Source organism: Pan troglodytes, chromosome 11, assembly GCF_028858775.2.
Source record: "Pan troglodytes isolate AG18354 chromosome 11, NHGRI_mPanTro3-v2.0_pri, whole genome shotgun sequence".
NCBI classification, from domain to species: Eukaryota; Metazoa; Chordata; class Mammalia; order Primates; family Hominidae; genus Pan; species Pan troglodytes.
In genome coordinates, this window is record NC_072409.2 from 113,293,338 (window position 1) to 113,314,424 (window position 21,087).

General features: G+C 44.0%; 1 protein-coding gene across 8 annotated transcripts in view; it reads right to left on the reverse strand.

Annotated features, from left to right (window-relative positions):
* The window catches only part of VLDLR (very low density lipoprotein receptor), a 33,203-nt gene extending 15,477 nt beyond the window's left edge, over positions 1-17,726 (reverse strand). For 5 of the 8 annotated variants that reach the window (XM_016960533.4, XM_063788009.1, XM_063788008.1 and 2 more), the window contains exons 1-2: positions 16,712-17,726; positions 3,420-3,539 (exon numbers count right to left, since the gene is read on the reverse strand). In XM_016960533.4, the coding sequence (XP_016816022.3) occupies positions 3,420-3,539; positions 16,712-17,711 (1,120 nt within the window). In that variant the 5' untranslated portion in view covers positions 17,712-17,726. Of the gene's footprint in view, positions 1-3,419; positions 3,540-16,255; positions 16,395-16,711 lie in introns of those variants that run through there. The other 3 variants (XM_054657903.1, XM_016960534.2, XM_054657902.2) reach the window with 2 other exon arrangements.
* Between the last annotated feature and the right edge of the window lie 3,361 nt (positions 17,727-21,087).

Below are 21,087 nucleotides of genomic sequence, written 5' to 3' on the forward strand. Positions count from 1 at the left end.
AAAGAAACTCATCAGGTAGAAAGGGGAGAAAACTCAATCAGTGTAACAAGAGATGTTGTATTTAGAATTCAAGGGAGAGAAGATTTTAGCCTTTCTAGCCAAGGGGTAGGCTAACATCAACCAGCTAAAAGTCATTGAAGCTGTCAGTGCTAATATCCATAACTGACTGCTAATGTTAAAACAGCCTAAGGAGAGAAATTGATTCTGTTGCTAATTCTTCCTGGGGCAGGTCTTTCCCCTATACTTAGGGTTACCATGCAATTTTTTGTCCAAACTGGGACAGTCTCAGCAGAAAGGGGACACTTTTAATTATATCTGGAAGATAAGCATAAACCAGGACTGTCCTAAGCAAATCGGGCAGCTTGATTATCCTACCCATGAAGGAATCACGGAGCAGGATGAATCTTGATATAAAGTAGTCACACAGGATACCCTAAGCTTCTCTTTCTTAGATTATATTCTTTCTTGCCTATATGCTTATACCTTCTACCCAATTTCTATTTTAAAACATTCCTCTATAACATATATTCTGTGAAGGTAAATAAGTGAAAAATTCACAATTTGATGAACATTTGAAAGGGACTGTTTCTCAAATCACTGCTTTAAAGCAGGTAGAACTCTCAGAGCTTAGAGTGTGCCCTTGGACCACTCTGGTTGAGAGTAAGATATTGTAAAGGAGAGAGACAGTGATTACAGTTAATTTCTAGAACTCAAGATGGGTTGACAAATTATGATGATCTATAAAGGATTATCTCCTTGAATTACACAGCCAAGGAAACAAGACTGGCCATGCTAGCTTTAGATTCATGCCTGTTTCTAAAATCACTGAAAAACTCAAACACTAATGTGAATGAATTAAGTGCTATTCAAGGTCTATGTTCTCCTGAGCATGGAGGAAGAAGTGAGAGGGTCTGCAGGGTTAGTTGCTATGATTCAACCTGTGATATTCTTCGGAAGCTACAAAAGAGGGAGTAGCGGAATGGCTGTACAGAGACCCCATGATTGATTGATTGATTGATTTTTTATTTATTTATTTTTTTTTTTTTGAGGCGGAGTCTCGCTCTGTCGCCCAGGCTGGAGTGCAGTGGCGCGGTCTTGGCTCACTGCAAGCTCCGCCTCCCGGGTTCACGCCATTCTCCTGCCTCAGCCTCCCGAGTAGCTGGGACTACAGGCACCTGCCACCATGTCCGGCTAAATTTTTTTGTATTTTTAGTAGAGACAGGGTTTCACCGTGTTAGCCAGGGTGGTCTCGATCTCCTGACCTCGGGATTCGCCTGCCTAGGCCGCCCAAAGTGCTGGGATTATAGGCATGAGCCACCGCACCTGGCCCCCCATGATGTTAAGTCTTAGAAAACGTAAGGAGGATGTGAAAGATTGGCTGTATACCACAGTGTTTGAGCAAAAGATAAACAGAGACAGACAAATTGCCGTATGGTTATCTCTCTTCATTTGGAGCATAGACTGGGAGGGTAAAGAAAGGATATGTGAACTGGGCCTTGAGAGACAAATAGGAATTTAGATGTGCTACAGAGGAAGAGAATTAGCAGTTACATATTTAGAGTACTTAGGTTGCTGATTAATTAGCTCAGCCTAACATTATAAAAGAATGAGTTAATGGGACCAACAGAAGCACATGGCTAATAGAATCTAAGGTTAAGTTGACTATGCCCATTGACATACTGGAAATAAAGAACTATGCTAAATATTGTAACCAAGTTCCATATTAAGAGGTTAGACTAAAAATAGGAGGCAGCTTTGGAAGTTTTAAGTAATTCTATGGCTTTCCTCTTCCATAGAGAAACAAAGTAAGCACTCAGACCTTCCCTGATTGTAATATTTCTACTTTCTTTCTCTACTGTCACACATAGGAAGTAGAGACAAATTTTGGCTAAGGATATAATTTTTCCTTCCTCAAATGATCTTGATTAGATATACATCTACCTCTTTTTCTTTGCCAAACTCTCCTACCATGTGGCTAGTAGAGAGTACTTATACAAGACTATTTTAGAAAAATCCCAAGTTGACCCAGGTTAGTTCCTACTGAGTCACATGGTAAAAAAAGACTTGTGCAACACAAAGAGAATAATTACTTTTTAAGAACAAGCAATGGGTTTTGCCAAATATATCGTTTAGAAGAGAGGAAAAAAAATTGCAACTTACAACAGGAAAATAGTTGACAAGAGTGAGGACTCTATAGGGAGATATTTAGTAAGAGAACTAAATTACCTAGGTAACCCAGAAATAGCATGAGACTCAATGTCTTGTGGAATAGATTAAAATCTTAGTGTTAAAATGCAAATGATGCGAAAGTGTTGCACAGGAGAACTATTCTTGGTCCTGAGACTGGATGTAAGTTTCTTCCCTGAGATGGTAGAATGGACTTTCTTATGCTTCTAAAGGAGCTACTGATCTGCTTTACACATTGGCATGAAAACACCTGTGATACTGCTCTGAGAGATCAGGTGTAGAACAAGGTCTGCCATGATGCATACTTTATAGCATTTTAATAATGATGCATGAAGAAGTAGGTAAAGGCATAACAAGATGGCAGTTGATGAAACCTACATTTAGTCTCTACTTTTCTTCTGTATTTCTACCTTGTATAGTGAACATCTTTATATAACATCTTTTAAAAGATAAATGACAATGTTAGCACCAATATTCACATAGAATATTGTTTCAGAATGTTTACAACCCTGAACAAAGGGATCCTAGAGCAAATTTCAGCATGTATTCATGGTATCTAAATGTAATCTTGCCATGCAGTTCTCAGCTATTTTGGCTTGACATGAGGTTGTATAGATTGCATACATAGGCATTTCTCACAATGATCTTTTAATAGATGCTGATTGATGGCTGTGACACTGTATCCCCATTCTCTTGGGGAAAGAATGTCTTCCGCCCTGCTAATGCTTTAGAATTAGCAACTATTGTAGGCAGAGAATTAAAAAAGAATCCTTATCTGATCTTTGATCTGTGCTGGCTTGTAGTTTCTATGTCAGGGGTTAATTAACCCCCTGAAACTTTATGGGATTTTCTCATGTCCATGGCTTGCCTTCTTTTCTAGGATCAGAGCCATTTGAAAATTAAAAGGGGAAAAAAAGCCCCTTCTAAGCAATCTTCTGTTTGTCTCTATTTCTGGTCCTCTTCTCCCTTCTCCCAGATTCCTATTCCACATGTTTGTCTGATCTAAGATAAACTAGGTCCTGTCATTTAAATGGAACATCACCTTATCATTCCATTCTCAAGTTCATAACCCCACGTCAAACATTCAATTTTATTCCTTTACACAGAGAAGTATAGATTCTTTCAAAGCAATTGTTAGAAGTGGATTTTATTTTCAGAATCTCAATACATTTGCAGACTAAGATAACATCATATTCTAACAAAATGCATAAGTCATCAAACTCTTTACTTACCACAGTTCTTTTCATCACTGCCGTCAACACAGTCTTCATCCCCATCACATTTCCACAACAGCGTAATACAGCGACCATTTGTGCACTGGAATTGGGAGGGTTCACATTTGGCTTTTCTCCCTAGAATAAGAAGGGAACATTCAGTAAAGCAAGGATTGGTTATAGATTCAAGATACCTAATACCCATGGATGGGGACCTTCTCTGAAGGATACTGCAGACTCGGCAGGCTATGACATCCTAAGGGCCAGAGTAGGATGGATCTTCAGCCAGTGACTGACGGTAATTGCGTTCTTAGCTGGGTACATGCTAAGACTAAATACTAGATTTTCAAGCCTCTTTCTCAGTGAGGTGCAGCCAAGGGACTACATTCTGACTAATGGAATGTAAACTAAAATGGTATATACAACTTTGGGAAATGTCCTTAAGAGGATAGAGGATCCATTTTCTTTCCATCTGTTCATTCCTGGTACCTGAAAATTGGGCATGGTGGCTGGAATAGTGATCTCGGGCAAATGGAGCCAGACGAAAATAGAAGGAATCCAGATTGCCCAGAGACCACAAGGGGCATCATCTCTGCCTGTGGACTCATTTCTCTCATTTGTTGAAACTACGTGTGTGGCTATAATCAGCCAAGTCCTAATCCTTTAATGGCATTTCTTGTCCACATCCATACTATTATCCATTAATGATGTTTCTATTACAAGCACAGTGAAGAAGATTTAGAAGGAGCAGCAAGAATAGGGTAGAAATAGAGATTTAATACATGATTCCTCCTCTTAGAAACTGAGGTCTAATTGGAAAAACACAGCTTTAAAAAACAGCTCCAAGATAAAAGCAACAAGAAAGTATAGTTAAGAGGGAAAGGAAGATCATTTGTCATTTAAAGACGAGAGGAAAGGAAAGTGAGGTGGAGCTGAAGATGTAGATTCTATTTCTCTGAATCTGGTTTTCTATGCTTAATGTATGGATATTTAATTCACACAATGGTGTGAACTAAGACTTCTAAGTGGGACAGTTGGTGTTTTGCCCGGCACAGGCCAGCTAATGTTCAGGTGCTTCCTATCATTAGCAGTTCTGTCCTTCTGGCGGATGTGATTGCTTCCGATAAAAGGCACAGATGTGGCCCTGAAAGCAAATATACTGCAAATATTTGAGAAAAACAGTGGAATCATATAGTTCACGCAGATTACTTAGGGAGGGTGTCCAAGCAGAAGGCCTTCCGATTTCCTGCCACCTTTCAGCATTTGCAGCTGTGGCATGCTGGCATAAGAACTGATATTACAGAGACAAGCACAGACTGGAACTCTTGTGTTACGTGCACAATACCCTAGTTGGTCTCCTAGTGTCAGCTACTCCCTGCTGTCTGGGAGCATTTTGTGCTTTGTGGCTCTTCCCAGGGAGATTAAAATTTGGCCCAAATCAAGATGACCATATGGGTGTGGTTACTTCCTTGGATATTAAATATGTTGCTTTTAAAACTGCATCTATCACTCTGCTCCCATGAGTCTAATTAAGCTAGGACCCAGCTACAAAGCAGAATGGTTTCCTACCTTCATTTCATAATACTTTTTCATTCTTCACATGTTTTATTGGTTGTAATATACTAGGGATTTAGAAGGGGAACTAGAGGAGGGTAGAGATTGTTGTCAGGAAGCATCGCCTGTGTTGTTTTATACTGCTAAACCAAATCTGAGGTACCTGGTGCCTCTCCCCTCTCCCCTCATTGCCACTGGATTCTTAATATGTTTGCAATATTCTCAATGCTGAGGGTACGTGTCTTGCAGTTCTATATAACCTTACTACCTTTGGGGACTGTGAAAGTGTTAAGACTCTACCTTGAGTAATCAGGAAAAGAATGATTTGTAGTCTGAGAACATAGGTATAAATATACTTGGAAAGAATAGTCAGGTTGGAGTTAAGATACAGTAAAGACTGAAAGCCTTTGATTTTTTTTTTTAAGGTTTTAGTTACCAAAGGTTATTAAGTCAAAATGAGACAACAACATTGACATTGATATCTACATAGTCAAAATGGAAACCTTGTAATCAGATTTGAATAGGAACTTAAAGGTCAATGTCAATTGATAGTTTCCCACCTCAGGGTTAAGGTACCTGGAAGACAACCTCCTTAAGAATGAGTTTGAAGCTACAGATTTCCTAGGCACTCAGAGTGGCCTGGGATTAAATATGGGCATACAGTGTCCCAAGGCTGATATTTACTCTACTATTGCCTTAAAGAGGGTCTCTGAATTTAGTTGTAATATACAAGCTATCAACAGTAATAAATTCTATTAAAATCCTAGCAGCTCTGCTCTAAGAGTCTATATTGAGGAGACTCAGGACAGGCATCAGCATTTTCTACTAAGAAAATATCCGAAGCCAAAAAGGAGTTTAATTTCTAGCTTTTCTTATCCGAGATATTTCCACTTTACTCAAGCTTCTGCCTGATCACATAAAGCTGTGTTTTACCCTCTCTCTCTCAAACACACACACACAGACACACACACACACACACAGACACACACACACACACACACCCTCTCTCTCTCTCTCTCTCCAATAAGGAGTAGCAATAGGCATTAGGAGTACAGTGTGCTACTAAAATGTCCCTGCCTGTTTAAAAGAATGACATTGGGGTGGGGGTGGGAAGACAAGCTGGCTTTATAAAGGACTCTTTAAAGACAGGCAGATAAAGACCTTAAGCTTTATGGCTATGCCTCTTCGTTTCCTAGTTTCCTAAGCACTTTGTTTTGAGGGACTGCTACTGGGCAGAAAGTGCTCCCTAGTTCTGTTTAATTCTCTGCTTCCCACAGAGAGGGAGAGCTCAGACAGTAAATCGAATGCCCAGCCCTTAGCCACCTGACTGGAACACTGTTAAGTTTTCTGTTCAAGTTTTTAAAAGGTTCTACCTATCCACCTCTGGTGCTCAGCTGGGACTGCTGCTGTGCAGAGCTCTAGGAGAACTGAAAGCACCAAGTGAGTTAAGAGGCTTTTGGTTTCCAAAGCTTTGGGATTATAGGATTGTGGACCTGCAGTCTATTTCCATCCATGAAAGTTACGTCTCAAATTCAGTATTATACTTTCATAAAGGGAACAAGTTGAGCTTGAAATCATCTACACTCGAGATTCTTTTAATTCTTAGGGCTAAACTAAAGCCGATGACACCTCAAAAAATACCTTGGAAGTAGAAGTGCTAGGCACTTCTGCTCAGACAGGTGAGAAGATGGGGTAAAATGCAATTGTTAGTGGGTTCCTCAAAGCCATGAGGTTTCACAAGAATGCCTCAGGCTAGAGGGGTGGTTGAAGTGGAGGGAAAGGCCACAGTAGCAGAGGCCCTGTGTGTTCCACCTCTGCCTCTACCAAGACTTTCTTTTGAATATTGGATTTTGGTGTAAGAATTTGAAAAGGGTTCTATTAAGAAATTGTCTAGGTTTTCTTCTAGCTCTAATCCTTAGAATATCTCTGCTCCTTTGGGTGAGGGGGTTGGAAGTCACTTGTACCTACTCACTTATGTGCCTATTTAAATTTGTAATGAATGAATTCCTGGAGCGTCAAAAAATTCTCACTTTTACTGTCACTTATATAGATGGAATCAGACTATAGACTATGCACACTAACTTCAAGGACCTATTTTCCTGGGAGCCTTGCTTCTCTAAATAGTTAACTTTGCTACACAGACACATTGGCAGTTCACTGGCTCCAAGAAAAACAGGGTTCTTCTTGGTGGTGTTTGTATAAATTTATGGGGTACATGTAAAATTTTGTTACATGTATGTAATGAATCTATACTGATGAAATCCGAGGATTTAGGGTGTCCATCACGCAAGTACATTTTTGTTAACTACAGTCATTGACGTTATTTCTTCTACTTTACTGTATGTTTGTATTCTTTAACCCACTTCCTTTCATCTGCCCTCCCTTTCCCCCACTTCTGAGTCTCTGTCATCTTTCTACCATCTACCTCCATGGAATGAAATATTTAAGCTTCCACATATGATTGAGAACATAAGATATTTGTCTTGCTGTGCCTGGCTTATTTCCCTTAGCATAATGACCTCCAATTCCATCCCCATGCTGCTGCAAATGGCATGATTTCATTCATTTTCATGGCTGAATAGTATTCCATTGTGTATATGTACCATATTTTCTTTACCCATTCATTATTGATGGGTATTTAGGTTGATTCTGTATCTTTGTTATTGTGAATAGTGCTGCAATAAACATGCCAGTGCAGGTATCCCTTGGATATACTGATTTTTCCTTTGGGTAGATAGCCAGTAGAGGGATTGCTGGATCAAATGTTAATTCCAGTTTTAGTTTTTTGGGAAATCTGCATATTGTTTTCCTTAGTGTCTGTATTAGTTTACATTCTCACCAGCAGTGTATAAGACTTCCCTTTTCTCCATATCCTCAGCAACATCTGTTGTATTTTGTCTTTTTATTAATAGCCATTCTGACTGGTATAAGATGATATGTCATTTTGGTTTTGGTTTGCATTTCTCTAATGATTAGTAATGGTGAAGATTTTTTCATGTATCTGTTGGTTATTTTTATGTCCTCTTTTGAGAAATGTCTATTCATGTCCTTTCTCCACTTTTTAATGGGATTATTTTTTCCCCATTGTTTGAGTTTGTATATTCTGGATATTAGTCTCCTGTCAGATAATAGTTTGCAAATATTTTCTCCCATTCGGCAGGTTGTTCTTCACTTTGTTGATTATTTCTTTTGCTGTGCAGAAGCTTTTTAGTTTAATTAAGTCCCATTTGTCTATTTTGTTTTTGTGGCCTAAGCTTTTGAGGTCTTTTTCATAAATTCCTTGTCTAGACCAATGTCCTAGAGGGAAACTCAGGGTTTTTAATGCATATAGAAGTCAGCCGCCATTGTCTAATTTTCCCTGTAGCGGTTGACATGGAGGACTAATACATAAGCTTCAGTAAAAAACTGCATAGGCCTTCGAGTAAATACCAAGCCTTCCAAATGGACTACAAATCTCCCTATGGGGCTCCGAGCAGCACCCTGGCAGGAGCACTCCAAGATGCATGCCCAGAATATAGAGAAAGTGTCTCTGCGTACCAGGCTCAGAGCGTACTTCAACCTGCACAGAGGCTCATGCTGCCATACTGCTGGGGCCACCAGGGCCAACCATTTACATCTCTCATGCCCTTACTCATTGCTTGAGCATTTGGGTGTTATTTGCTGGAATTCCTTCCGTCCATTTGTTTTGGCACTTCTGGGGCCACCAAGGGCATTTATTTTTAGTCTAGTTCACTTCTACTGCTTGCCACTTTAATGACAGTGTTTCTATTTGTAAGCTAAAACTCCTTTCAGGACAAGCAAATTTCTGAGTCAGCAAAAAAGTTTTCCTAAGGGGAGAAGGGTTTGTAAGAAGCAAAGTACCACAACAGGTGTTAAGGGAAATGTTCTGAGCTGTCAAGCACAAAGGTTGTGTTCTGGCCTTAAAGTCAGCCTCTGAAACATTGTAAGAACCAGTTCAGGCCAGGCACAGTGGCTCATGCCTGTAATCCCAGCACTTTGGGAGGCTGAGGCGGGCAGATCACCTGAGGTCAGGAGTTCAAGACCAGCCTGGTCAACATGGTGATACCCCGTGTCTGCTAAAAATACAAAAATTAGCCAGGCATTACACACACCTGTAATCCCAGCTACTTGGGAGGCTGATGCAGGAGAATTGTTTGAACCTGGGAGGTAGAAGTTTCAGTGAGCCGAGATAGTGCCATTGCACTCCAGCCTGGGCAACAAGAGTGAAACTCCATCTCGAAAACAAACAAACAAACAGCAACAAAAAAACTAGTTCGGGGGCCACTAAAAAGTGGTGAATATGTAGGCGAATTCTTCTGAGTCATGGAAATAAGTGAATTTTACAGTTCAATTGTCAGTTTTTCCATTTACATCAAATTGATCATAAGAATCATGGATATAATCGAATCATGTTTGTTGTTGGTCAAACACTGCTCTAAGACTTCACATCTCTTAGCTTTTAAAATTCTTAATCCTGCACAGTTGGCCCTATTATTCCTCTTTTACAGATCAGGAAACCTGCTAGAGAAGGAAAGTACAGTCACTTGTCCCAGATTGCCCTGGGCAGAGCTAGGAGTTGAACCCAGGCACTGGCTCTAGATACTGTGTTACTAAGCATCAACTTAGATTTAGCCTTGTTGTTGAGATGGAGGCCTGCTTTCCTTCCTAAGTTTTAAAAATGTTTCTAGAATTCCTCAGCAAGTCTTCTAAAAGGATTACAGCTCTTGGTTTTCTTGTCTAGGGTTCAGGTCAGAGGAAAGGCCCTCCATCGGATATACCTTGAAAATCGTTAGCTTCTGTGAGTGGTAAACTAAGTCAGTCGTTCTCAAGCTCCCGTGTGCATCGGAATCCCCAGGAAGGCTTGTTAAAACACAGAATGCTGGGCCCCAGCCTGGATTCTGATTCAGCAGCTCTAGAACAGGGCCTAAGTTTGCATTTCTAATGCGTCAATGTTGACACATGAACTCATTTAACATTGAATTAATGTTGCCAATTTCGGTCCACACTTTGAGAACCACTGCACTAAGGTTAAGAAGCTACAGCTTCTACCCATAATGTAAGTGGCTCTTTCATTTTCAGGGTTATAGCATATACCAATAACACCCTCATAAGGCCTAATGTTCATCACAGGAGGGACACAGGAGATAAATGCCTCTTTTACAATACACATGATAGTAACGTGTGAGTAAAGCCCTCAAAACTATTTTGCAGAAAAAAATTTATTTGGGTGTCTTACTAGGCAGAGGTTCTTCTAAAATCCATCCTTCCCTCCCTGTGTAGTCTATCTTTGATTGGCCCCATTACTTACTCTAAATCAGTACTCCAGAAATGAGCCCAAATTCTTCCCTGACATTTGGCCATCAATCCCTGGCTATGCCCAAGCCCTCTTCTCACCTGATGTAAATTTAAATGTCTTGTTCCTTTGCCTCCAGGCTGCCACATTCTCTACCCATATCAAGCAACCTAGTGATTCAAGCAACCTAGAATAGCCAAGAATGGGGTCATTTCTCGGCTTACCGCTATCTCTAGGATTAAGTTCCCTACTCATTTCCTCAGACTTTTCCCTATTGGTCACCACCCACCATCTGCTATACGGGCTGAGCTAACAGCTCCAAGGGGACCCACTCACTTCCCCATGGCTTTGCCCTTCCTCATGGCTGCTTTGTCTCGGTTTGTTCACGTTGCCCTTGTCCACCCATTCAGCAGGAGTGGGCTCAGATTGTATTCTTGAATGAGGCCTCAATGCCTTTTTTGGAAAAACTAGGTATGGTCTGGCTGCTTTCTCATAATAGTCCCTGTCACAGAGCCATCACCCAAGGAGATGAGTTCAGCTACCATTTTTCACCTTTAGACACAGACATCCCCTAAAGGCATGGCCTGCAGTTTACATTTGTAACTCAGGACCTGGTGCCTGACATCCTATATTCTCTAGGCACTAGTTGGTAGTCTTGGGTGCATGAGTTGATTTATCACTTTACTAATAAAGCTGGTCTGAACTAAAAACTTTTGTCAAAAACATTTCCCCCAGCTTTTTCAGAACTTGAAACCAAGTGTGACTGGTTGTTTTACTAGCTAGAATACTTTGAAAGACTCTAGGTTATAAAGGTCCCTATTCCCTAGGCCTATGAGGGTACCTTCACCTCATCTTTGTAGCAATTTTTTTTTTTTTTTTTGAGATGGAGTCTCGCACCGTAGCCCAGGCTGGAGTGCAGTGGCGCTATCTCGGCTCACTGAAACCTCTGCCACCCGGGTTCAAGTGATTCTCCTGCCTCAGCCTCCTGAGTAGCTGGGATCACAGGCTCGCACCACCACACCCAGCTAATTTTTTTGTATTTTTAGTAGAGATGGGCTTTCACTATGTTGGCCAGGCTGGTCTCGAACTCCCGACCTCGTGATCTGCCTGCCTCGGCCTCCCAAAGCACTGGGATTATAGGTTTGAGCCACCGCGCCCGGCCTCTTTGTTGCAATTTATCATTTGAAAACAGTGCATTTTCATACACTTGTCTGTCAGAATGAGTGTGTCCCTTTGGGTGTGTTGGCTTCATTTCCATGTGAAAAGAGAGGTTCCAACACCTGAGAAAGTTAGCAGCCGCTAACTGGTAAAGTTGAGTTTGATATATCAGACCCAGATTTTACTTCTGACATGTTTTAATGCTCTTTGGTAATACTGGCAGTAATCCATTGTTGCTTTAATCATATCACTTTTGTAGGATTATCTGCAGAGATAGAATTATTTCTGGCTTTTTGAAATTAAAGTCTAAGTTCTTGGTAATTTTAGGAAAACTTCATAAGCTAGAACCCAGATAGCACATGGAAATTCCAGCAATCTTCAGCTGCTATCTGCCTCTTTTATGATTAAGTCTTAAACACTGGATCTGCTCACTCCTCTTCAGAGCTTCTATTCCAAGCGGTCTTTGGCTGTTTCCTGCTTTGATTCCCCTACTAGACTAAGTGCCACAAAGGAAGGAACCAGTGCTATGGTCACTCTGTCCCCATGCCTGGTGCCATATGGTAGGTACTCAGTAGATGTACATTAAGTGGTTTCAAGAAGATGCACAAAGATGACCAACATCAATCTGCAACCTACTTAGTGAACATACAGATCAGTTAATACCTCAGATCTGGGGAAGTCTTTCTTAAGAAAATGAAAGATTAGAGGCAGTCTATAAAATAGAAACCCTGTTTACTCACAGCATGTGGGAGAACTATTAAGTTCTAACATGTGATGTAACTCACAAATGCTGTCTATCGCCGAGGCTTTGTTATGTCCCTTGGTTGGCAAATTGCAAGTCCCCCCATCCCCACCACCTCATCTACATACATAAAGGCTACCCAGATGGCCCCCAAGTTGGCAAAATCAGCTGCTCTAGCCAGAGGCTCCATCTTATAGTTTCCAGCATCTCTAAACTACAAAGTAGGCAAAGGATCTCTAAGCAAGCATTGAAACATTTCGAACAGAATCTCCACACTTACTCTCACAGGACCTAGCAGGCATTCTCTTGCTTAGAGACTCAAAATAACTATTGGGCCCAAGCTTTCCTAGGAGACTTCACTCAAGGGGAAAAGTATGCTAAATTTATGGTCCAGGTTGAGCATCCCTAATCCGCAATCTGAGATGCTCCAAAATCCAAAACCTTGAGTGCTGACATGATGCCGTAAGTGTGGAAATTCCACACCTGACATCACGTGACAAGTTGCTGTCAAAACTTTGTTTCTTGTATAAAATCATTAAAAATAGTCTATAAAATTACCTTCAGGCTATGTGTATAAGGTGTATGTGAAATATAAACGAATTTCATGTTTAGACTTGGGTCCCATCCCCAAGATACATTATGTATGTGTGAATGTCCCAAAATCTGAAAAAATCTAAACTCTGTGGAACCCTTCTGGTTTCAAGTATTTCAGATAAAGGACACTTAACCTGTGTTATCACCTGCCATCTCATTTGGTTCCTGCAGTGCAGTTAGTGTACTTAACTAAGTGGTATTAACAGTGTTTAGAGTTTTTGTTGCAAGCCAATAGAAGAACTTAGCAAAGAAACACTGATTTAGTTTGAAAAATGCAGACAGTAAAATTGAGATGATTTTTACTTAAAAGCCAGATTCTCCTATAGCTAGGTTAGACTCTGCCCCAACTCTTCAGAAAAACTATCAGTCCTCAGATTTTCTAGCCCAAAACTCTTTAGGTGGCAGAAAAAATTGTCCCTGGACTACTTACTTCTGTTAACAAGTATATCTCGCCCATAACCTCAGCAGACAGTATTTTTGGACTGTTTGCCTTGAAAGTAGTCTATCACTCTGTTGTCCAAGTATTCTTTTGAGATTAAATTAGTAGGGACCAAACTAAGCAATTTTGAATTTATCAACTAACCATGTAGAGGGCAGTTGTATTAGCCACCACAAGGAGCTGCCTAAGGCAGGTACATTTACAATGAACATCATTATAGACCTCATCAAGCCCTTTAATACATTTAATTTCTTATAGGCTAGTATGTGAAGGTGGTTTTCCAAATGAAAGTCAGTATCCAAAGTGAATGCAATCATTACTTTAAGTCATATAGGCAACTGCCTTGTCTTAAACACTTTTCCCTGCACTGAAGAGAATAAATTTACATTCTGTGAGAAATAGAAAATGGGCTAGATATTTAAAATGAATTAGCTGTATTTCTATGCTGTGTGCCAAGTCTTCAAGGTTTGGGATCAAAACCCGAAGCCATACGGCTGGGTACTATCTGTTCCCTTGATCTTATGGTCATGTTCTACTCTAGGAGTTCTTGTTAAGTCTTATCGGTTTGATACCTCTCCTGGAGCAGAAGGGGCTTGTAACAACTTTTTTCCTCTTCCAAAACTGTAATGAAACTACTCAAGTCAAGTTTACGGTTATTCAATTTTATGACAGGTAGAGACACTTGGATCAGGTCTTCACTTCTTTTGAGCATGGAGACTGTCACCTTTGCTAGCAATGTTTAGTGTTAAATAGCAGTCTATTGTACTAAAGTCTTAATATTTGGCAGCTCTACTTGACTTTTATACATGCTTTAAGTATCTGGGGACTCAGGCCATAAAAGCAAACAATCAAAATGACACAGGACAGGCACTATAGGTAAATGCCACATAAAGTGGGCAAGAGGGTGATTCAGGGAACAAAGCTACACTAGATTTCATGAAGCCGTTACTGCCAAGGAGGGCTTGGCTGGTGACCTTCCTTTACACAGTCCCTGCTCACATGAGTGATCAGTCTTTGATAAGGGCTACTATCATCGTCATACCTTCATTGGTGCTATCTGGATGAGCCAAGTTTACTTTCCGTGCCAACCAGTTTCCTACCTCCAGGTCTATTACTACCACCAGTACCACCAACCCACTTCTCACAATGAGGGAATTTTCTTTCTACTCTTAGGCTAGTTGCTAGCCATATATGAATAGCTCTCAAAAAACCTTGGTTCTTTTAGACTCTGGCCTTAAAGAATATATCATACCACAGATCTTAATCTTGACTACTTAGGCTGGAGGAAAATGTCCTAGAACCCCCAGGAATTGTGCAATCAGGTATACCAACTTCTCGTTAGCCTTAAGTTCCTTGCCAGAGTCTCAGTGCTCACCTGTCTTGTCCAGGAGTATTGTGGAACAGCACCATGTGCCAGTGGACAGAAGGGGTATGTGTAGAAGCTCCAGGGTAGAAAGTCAGCCCACATGCCCTGAGACTTTGAACTTAAGACAGATGCCAGTTGGGGTTGGTTTAGGGTCAATACCTGCCTCAGCCCAAATTTCCTCCAGTTCTGGAAGAATCTGCTTCCTCTCCTTTGAAGAATTTGTTTTTCCATTGTTCACGGCATGTCAAATATTTCACATGTGACAAAGTGAAAAGGATCCTCACCTGCCTAATACGAGGTGAACATCTGGCTTTGACTAACTCACGTCAGTAGTTTAGGTGCATTCCTAGCATTCTATAAGGTAAAGTTAACCTCTAGTGGAAGGGACATGCAGCAAAAACGAAACTTTTCTCTCACCTTGCTGGATAATTGTCCCTCCTTCTGGTATACCTTAGTGTTTTGAAATGTTACAAAAGGCATAATGCAAGTCATGGCACTATACTGAGAAATCGTTTAAGAAGTTAGTATTACTCATCTATTAATGATTAATGCTAGCGTTTGGAAACTCTTGTAAGCAGAGCTTTTCTAGGCTCTCAGGCTTGTTACACATCAGATTCCATGTTCACTACACATTCGTCCTCTTCAAAGAGTCCAGGCAGGGGAAGGCATTTGAGAGAACAGCCCATAAGAGCCTGTGGAGTCTCCTACTGTCCATTGAAAATAACACTTCCCATGCTGCTCACTTAAGAGTCCGCGGAACCATGTGACCAACCTAAACGTGATCGCACCGCTAACCAATCGCAGAGGGCAGAAAGGCCAGTCCCAGTTCACACGCTCCGGACAGTGGCAACCAAAGGGCAGGGGCACTCGGAGACGTAAAAACCCCAGGCATTGCCCGACAGGCTCCTTGACCACATACTTTAAAGTTCGCTCTCACTTCAGGAGCACGTGACTGCAGGCAGGCAGGGCCCCTTCAGCCACCTGGCGACGGGAGCTAGGGACTCTGGAATGGGTGTTAAGGGCCTAATTCCCTGCAGCTGGCAAGCAGGCCCCTTGGCGTCACATCTGAAGATCACTGCGGGGACGCGCTAGGATTCCGACTGAGTCCTCTTAGAAAGGCTTCCTGTCGCTCGTCCAGGAAAGTTATGAGGCCCCAAGTGGGAACGTGGCTGACGACCAGGCAGGGCCCCCAGGCCCCTGCGGCAGACTCTAGGGACCCGACAGTAGTCACCAGCGCCCTTCCCAACAAGACAGGGCCACACACTCGCTCTCGCGCTGCTCCTTTGATCTATTGTTTAGAACGAAGGCTAATTACAGTCACTAGCCTAGGACTCAATTCCTCTCGAGGAAACGTCACCGGGAAGGAGGATCAGCAAACTAACCTGATGAAGTCTTCCTTCCACTCCCCCTGCGCGTTCAGCTACACGAGAGACCCGAGAGGTTTCCAAATGCCGCCCGAGGCGTGCAAAAGGGAGAGCAGAAGCACCCAGAGGAGAGTCCTGCGTAAAGCCCCGCTCCTCCCCTACCCCGCACGCCGGAGAGGCGGCCCCGCGCCGGGGGAGTCGCGGTCTGGGTGCGCGGGCTGCGCACTGCCCTCGGCTCCGCGGGGCCTCCCGGCTGCCGCCCACCGAACGTGCCCAGCTCACGGCCGCCGGAAGGCTCTGCACCCCGGCCGGCACCTGCGCTCCGCGTCCCCGGAGGCGCTCACCTTCTCCCACCGTCCGCTCCCACACTCCCTGAGCTTCGAGGGGTGCGCCCGAGGCTGCCGCACACGTCTTGGCCCTCTGCCTCCTTCCTAACCCTCCGCCTGGCAGAGGCGGCAGAACCATTGTTCAGTGCTCAGAAGCCGACATACCTCAGCCCCTGTCAAGAGGGCGAGAAACGAGGCAAAGCAGCGGCTTTGGGGCAGGCGGTGTGACGGATCGAAGACTAGTTCGGGCGAGGCGTCAGGACACCCCGAACCCCACTGTTCCCCAAGCCCGGCTCCCTTTAGCCTCGGCGCTGACAGCTCAGAGGCGCCACCACGGAGGGGAGGGAGAGAAGGCGAGGAGAACCGAGAGGCGCCTCCTAGGAGGCGGGTGGGCAAACGGAGACCTGCGCCTCGGGGTCTCCCGGCGCCCCGGCTGGGTCCCGCCCGCCGGCCGAGGGGCGCGTCCTCACTCACCGGTTCCGGTGGCGCCGCTCTCCCGGGGCGCCCAGCACAGCGCGAGCAGCAGCCAGAGCGCCCAGAGCGCGGACGTGCCCATGGTGCCCGCCTGGATGGTGCCGCCGCCGCCGTTCGCTCCGCACAACAAGTTACCAGCCCTTCCGAAAGGAGGAAGAAGGTGGGGGCGGGGAGGGGAAAGGGGGAGAAGGAGGGGGAAGGAGTTGGGGGGGGAAGGGAGCGGGGAAGAAGAGGGCACCCCCTCCCCTACAACTTGCACAATCTCCTCCCCACCAACCCACCCACCCACCCACCCACCTCCCCGGGCTGCAGCAGCAGTGCAAGCCGAGCCTGCGGGCAGAAAATAATGCAGGCGCTGCAGAGGAGGGGAGGCAAGGGGAGAGGAGGGAAGGGAGAGGGGGTGGGGAGCCGAGAGCAGAAGAGAGGACAGAACAGAGAGGAGCCGGTAGCGGAGCACCCACAGCGGCGGCGGCTGGAGAGCGGGGTGAGGAGCGGGGAGGGGGCGGGAGGGGGAGTGGTCAACGGGAGGCGCGGCGGGCGGGCGGGAGCGCGGCGGCTTCAGCCCTCCTTTCCCTCGACGCGCTCCTCTTACACGCGCCGGGCAGCCGGGTGCCCGCGCGGGGAGTGTGCGAGTGTGAGCGCGCGTGAGTGACCGTGGTCGTGGCCGCGGCCGCCGCCACCCGGACTGCTCTAGGGGCCCGGCTGCTCCGCGCTTTGGCCTGGCGCTCACGGGGGCCCGGGGCGGCCGCTGGTTGGCTCGCGCACCGCCCTCGCCTCCAATCCCCGGTGCCTGCCCTAATTTCCTGATCCAGGGAACCTGCCGCCGCAGCAGCTGTGCGCTCCCTACAGTCATTACTGTACCCTCCCGGCAGCCTCCAGCAGAACATGCAGCAGCAGCAGCAGTTAGCGCTGATGCAACTATCGTTGCTATTGCCACCGCCTCCCCACTAACGGGGCGTGCACCTGGGGGGTACTTGCAGTTTCCAGGGGCAACAAGCATCTCTCTACCACCCTCTCCTGCGCCCCTGAGAGAGGCTGGTAGGTAGCATCTCCTTCGGGCCTCCTCTATCCACTCAGAAAGTGATGAAGCGGAGGGGCTCCAAACGTTTGGGCTGCTCAAATGTGGGGTTTGGGATGCCGGTCTCAATCGCACGCTGAGATGCCATTTTGCTAAAAACTAAATGTGTCTTTAAGTGAGAGAGTGTGTGTGTTTGAAAGAGAGTGCGCGCGGTTGTGGCTGGTGCTCTGTAATAGAACAAGACTGAAATAACCCAGCCTGGGATGAGGAGAAGGGAAATTGCTAGCGCAGCTTTGCATTTGCTCATCAACGATTATAGTTAATTGCTAATTGCACAAAATGATAGTTTGAGGGCCTGTAATTAAAAGCTTAACCTTTTCTTGTTTGGAAGAGAGGGGCCCCATACGTTTATTCCTCTTGATATACTTTGTAACATTCAATTACAAGAATCGAGGAAAGAATAAAGGAAGCAAAGACAAGACTCCTAGAAAGGGTTGATTCTTCTTTTGTGCCTGACAGTACCTGAGTCTATAATTTGCTTTCTGTGTACTTCAGTTTTCTTGCACACTTAGCCCTGGTTGAGGTGCATCGTCTGCTGTGGTCTGTTAAGCATCTAACCGGAGTGGGAGGGCACATCGAGCGCTTTCACTCTCTTAAATAAAAGGTTTTTGGTATTTTTAAAAAGTTGTTTTTATCTTAATTCAAACTTGGAAGGTTTCAATAATATCATATTCTGACTCTATTCTGTTGGTGATCTGAAGAGCAGCGGGCACTGCCTCACTGTCTTCTCCTTGCCCTGCTTCTCCTGGAAATTTGTTAAGGCTAGCAATCAGAGGAGATGTTTATTAGGAACTTAGTATATCCAGGAGACACACAGGAGAGGAAAATTCCAGTCAGGATAGGTTTCCGTGGGCCAAAGATATCCTGATTGTGACTGCTAAGCATGAAAGGGCTTAACTCTACGTATGGATGGGATCTTGCACTATAGCTCATTTTGAATGCTATTTTGCCCACCCTGTGGTTACATAGTTGATACAAACTGCAGCAGCCACACAGGTTGCATGTGAAACAACTAAAATTTATTTGTATGACATTTAGTAGTGAAGATGCATGCCGGTGTTATTCACCTAATGGCATTGAGATGTGACACGAAAACCTTACTGCATGATGTCTTTCATATTCTCAGGGTTCTGAAATGCCATCTGATGAGCTATTGCTTTACAGAAGAGGAAAGGAGTAGAAGGGATGGGTGGAATCAATACAAAAAGAGGCAGCATTAATAAACAGTCATATGATTTGTTTTTAATACTTTACTCAGATATAGGTATACTACAAGCTATACATTGTTATGGTATAATAAGACTTAACTTTGAAAAACGTGTGTGAGTACTTTCTAATTCTCCAAGGGATATAAATAAACTTTCAGTGAACTTAGCTGCAGCTCTGTATTCAATCCTGTAGCTTTTTTGTTGACTCAAAAGAAAGCATAACTTTTGGCTCCATCTCTGATTGACTGTGTAACTTGGGAAAAATCACTGTGCCTCTCTGTGTCTGCCTTTTGGCCTGTAAACTGAAAAGAAAGCCAACCCACATTATATCAAAGTGCTCCGTGGCCTCAAGGACCAGCTCTCTGCAAGGTGTTGTTTATTAGAAGAAAAAGGTTGTATGGAGAAATTCATTGGATTATGATAGAAAGTAGCTAATAACTAAAAAGATGACGATAAGTGGATATTGAAGTGGTTGAACTAACAGAGGTAATTGATCATAAGTGGAGACTGAAATGGTTGAACTAACTGGGTTCAGAGAAGTTGACACTGCTGGATTCCCGATGCCTTCAGGTAAATGCAGAGGCAATCCCATTCACTCCTACAATCCACCACATTCATTTATTTGTTGAAGCAACACATACTGAGCATCCCTGGCTAGCGGGCACTGTGCAAAGTAGTGGGCATACAGAAGTGCTTATCTAGGAAGCTCAGCATCTGGTAGGGGAGGCAGGCAAGTGGGCAACTGTAGTACCCTATGTATAGCACTCTGATTAAGAGATGCTTAAAGTGCTATAAGATTGCAAGGAAGAAGCAGCTATTCTGGCTGCAGGATGAAGGTATCAGAAAGGGCTTCACAGAGCGTTTGTCTCTGAGCTTTTTTCATAATTTTTACCCAGTAATCTGAATTCTCCCTACTTCTGGACACATGGTAGGATTGGACGTCCTGGCCCCCTTATGGTTGGATGGGGTCGAAAGACTAACTTTGGCTAATTATTTGTGAGCCTGAGTTACAGGGTGCCACTTTCAGACTGGAGCATTTAATCGCTTATGTGAAACCCTCTCTTTGTGTCTGCGTGGTGACAAGAAATGTTTAAGAGGTGGCTGCTGCATTAGCCCAGGTCTCTGAGTGATTAGATTCATTTAGAACTACCCATGTGAGTAGTTCCCTGCTGTCTATGTGTCTTTAGCACTGGTCACATAGAGTAGAGGTTAGCAAACTAGGGCTCAGGGGCCAAGTCTAGCCAGTCACCTGTTTTTGTATGGCCGACAAATAAGAGGGATCTTTACATTTAAAAAGAGTTTTACAAAGAAGAGGAATAGTGTGCAACAGAGACTGTATGTTGCTCACAAAGCCTAAAATATTTGCCATCTAGCCCTTTAGAAAAAAAAAAAAAAATCAAACAAACTTGCCAACCCCTGACATAGAACGGGTGAGAGAGTAGTAAATCTTTGTCATCTTCATCTACTGAGATTTTGTTACCTCAGCATAACCTAGTGTTAACCTGACTGATACACCAGGGGAAGAGGGAAGGAAAACCATGGTGAGCAGAGGGCACAAAGGCAAAAGAGCAGTATATATTCAAGGCAATGGAAGGGATTCAGGGTGATTCAAGGGTGGGGTTCAAATGGACTAACAATGTGAAGTAAGGCTGAAGAAGAAAGGCAAGGACTGGATTAGCTGGAGTCTAGGATGTCATGCTAAGGCTTTGGATTTTATCCTGTGAACCATAGTAAGGACTTGTGATAGATTTTGATCAGAGGCCTGACATCCAGTTTCTTTTACTGTGATAATGGTATGGAAAGCAACTTGTTTAGGGTGTGGGATAGGGTCAGACTAGAGGAAGAAACATTAGTTAGAGGCCCCAGTAGTGAGGGAGTGCATTGAAGAAAGTAGAGGAGGCTGGGTGTGGTAGCTCACACCTGTAATACCAACACTTTGAGAGGCCGAGGCAGGCAGATCACCTCAGCTCAGGAGTTCAAGACCAGCCTGGGCATCATGGCAAAACCCCACAAAAAATACAAAAAACTAGCTGGACGTGGTGGTGCGCACCTATAGACTCAGCTACTGGGGGTGGAGGGGGGCCTGAGGC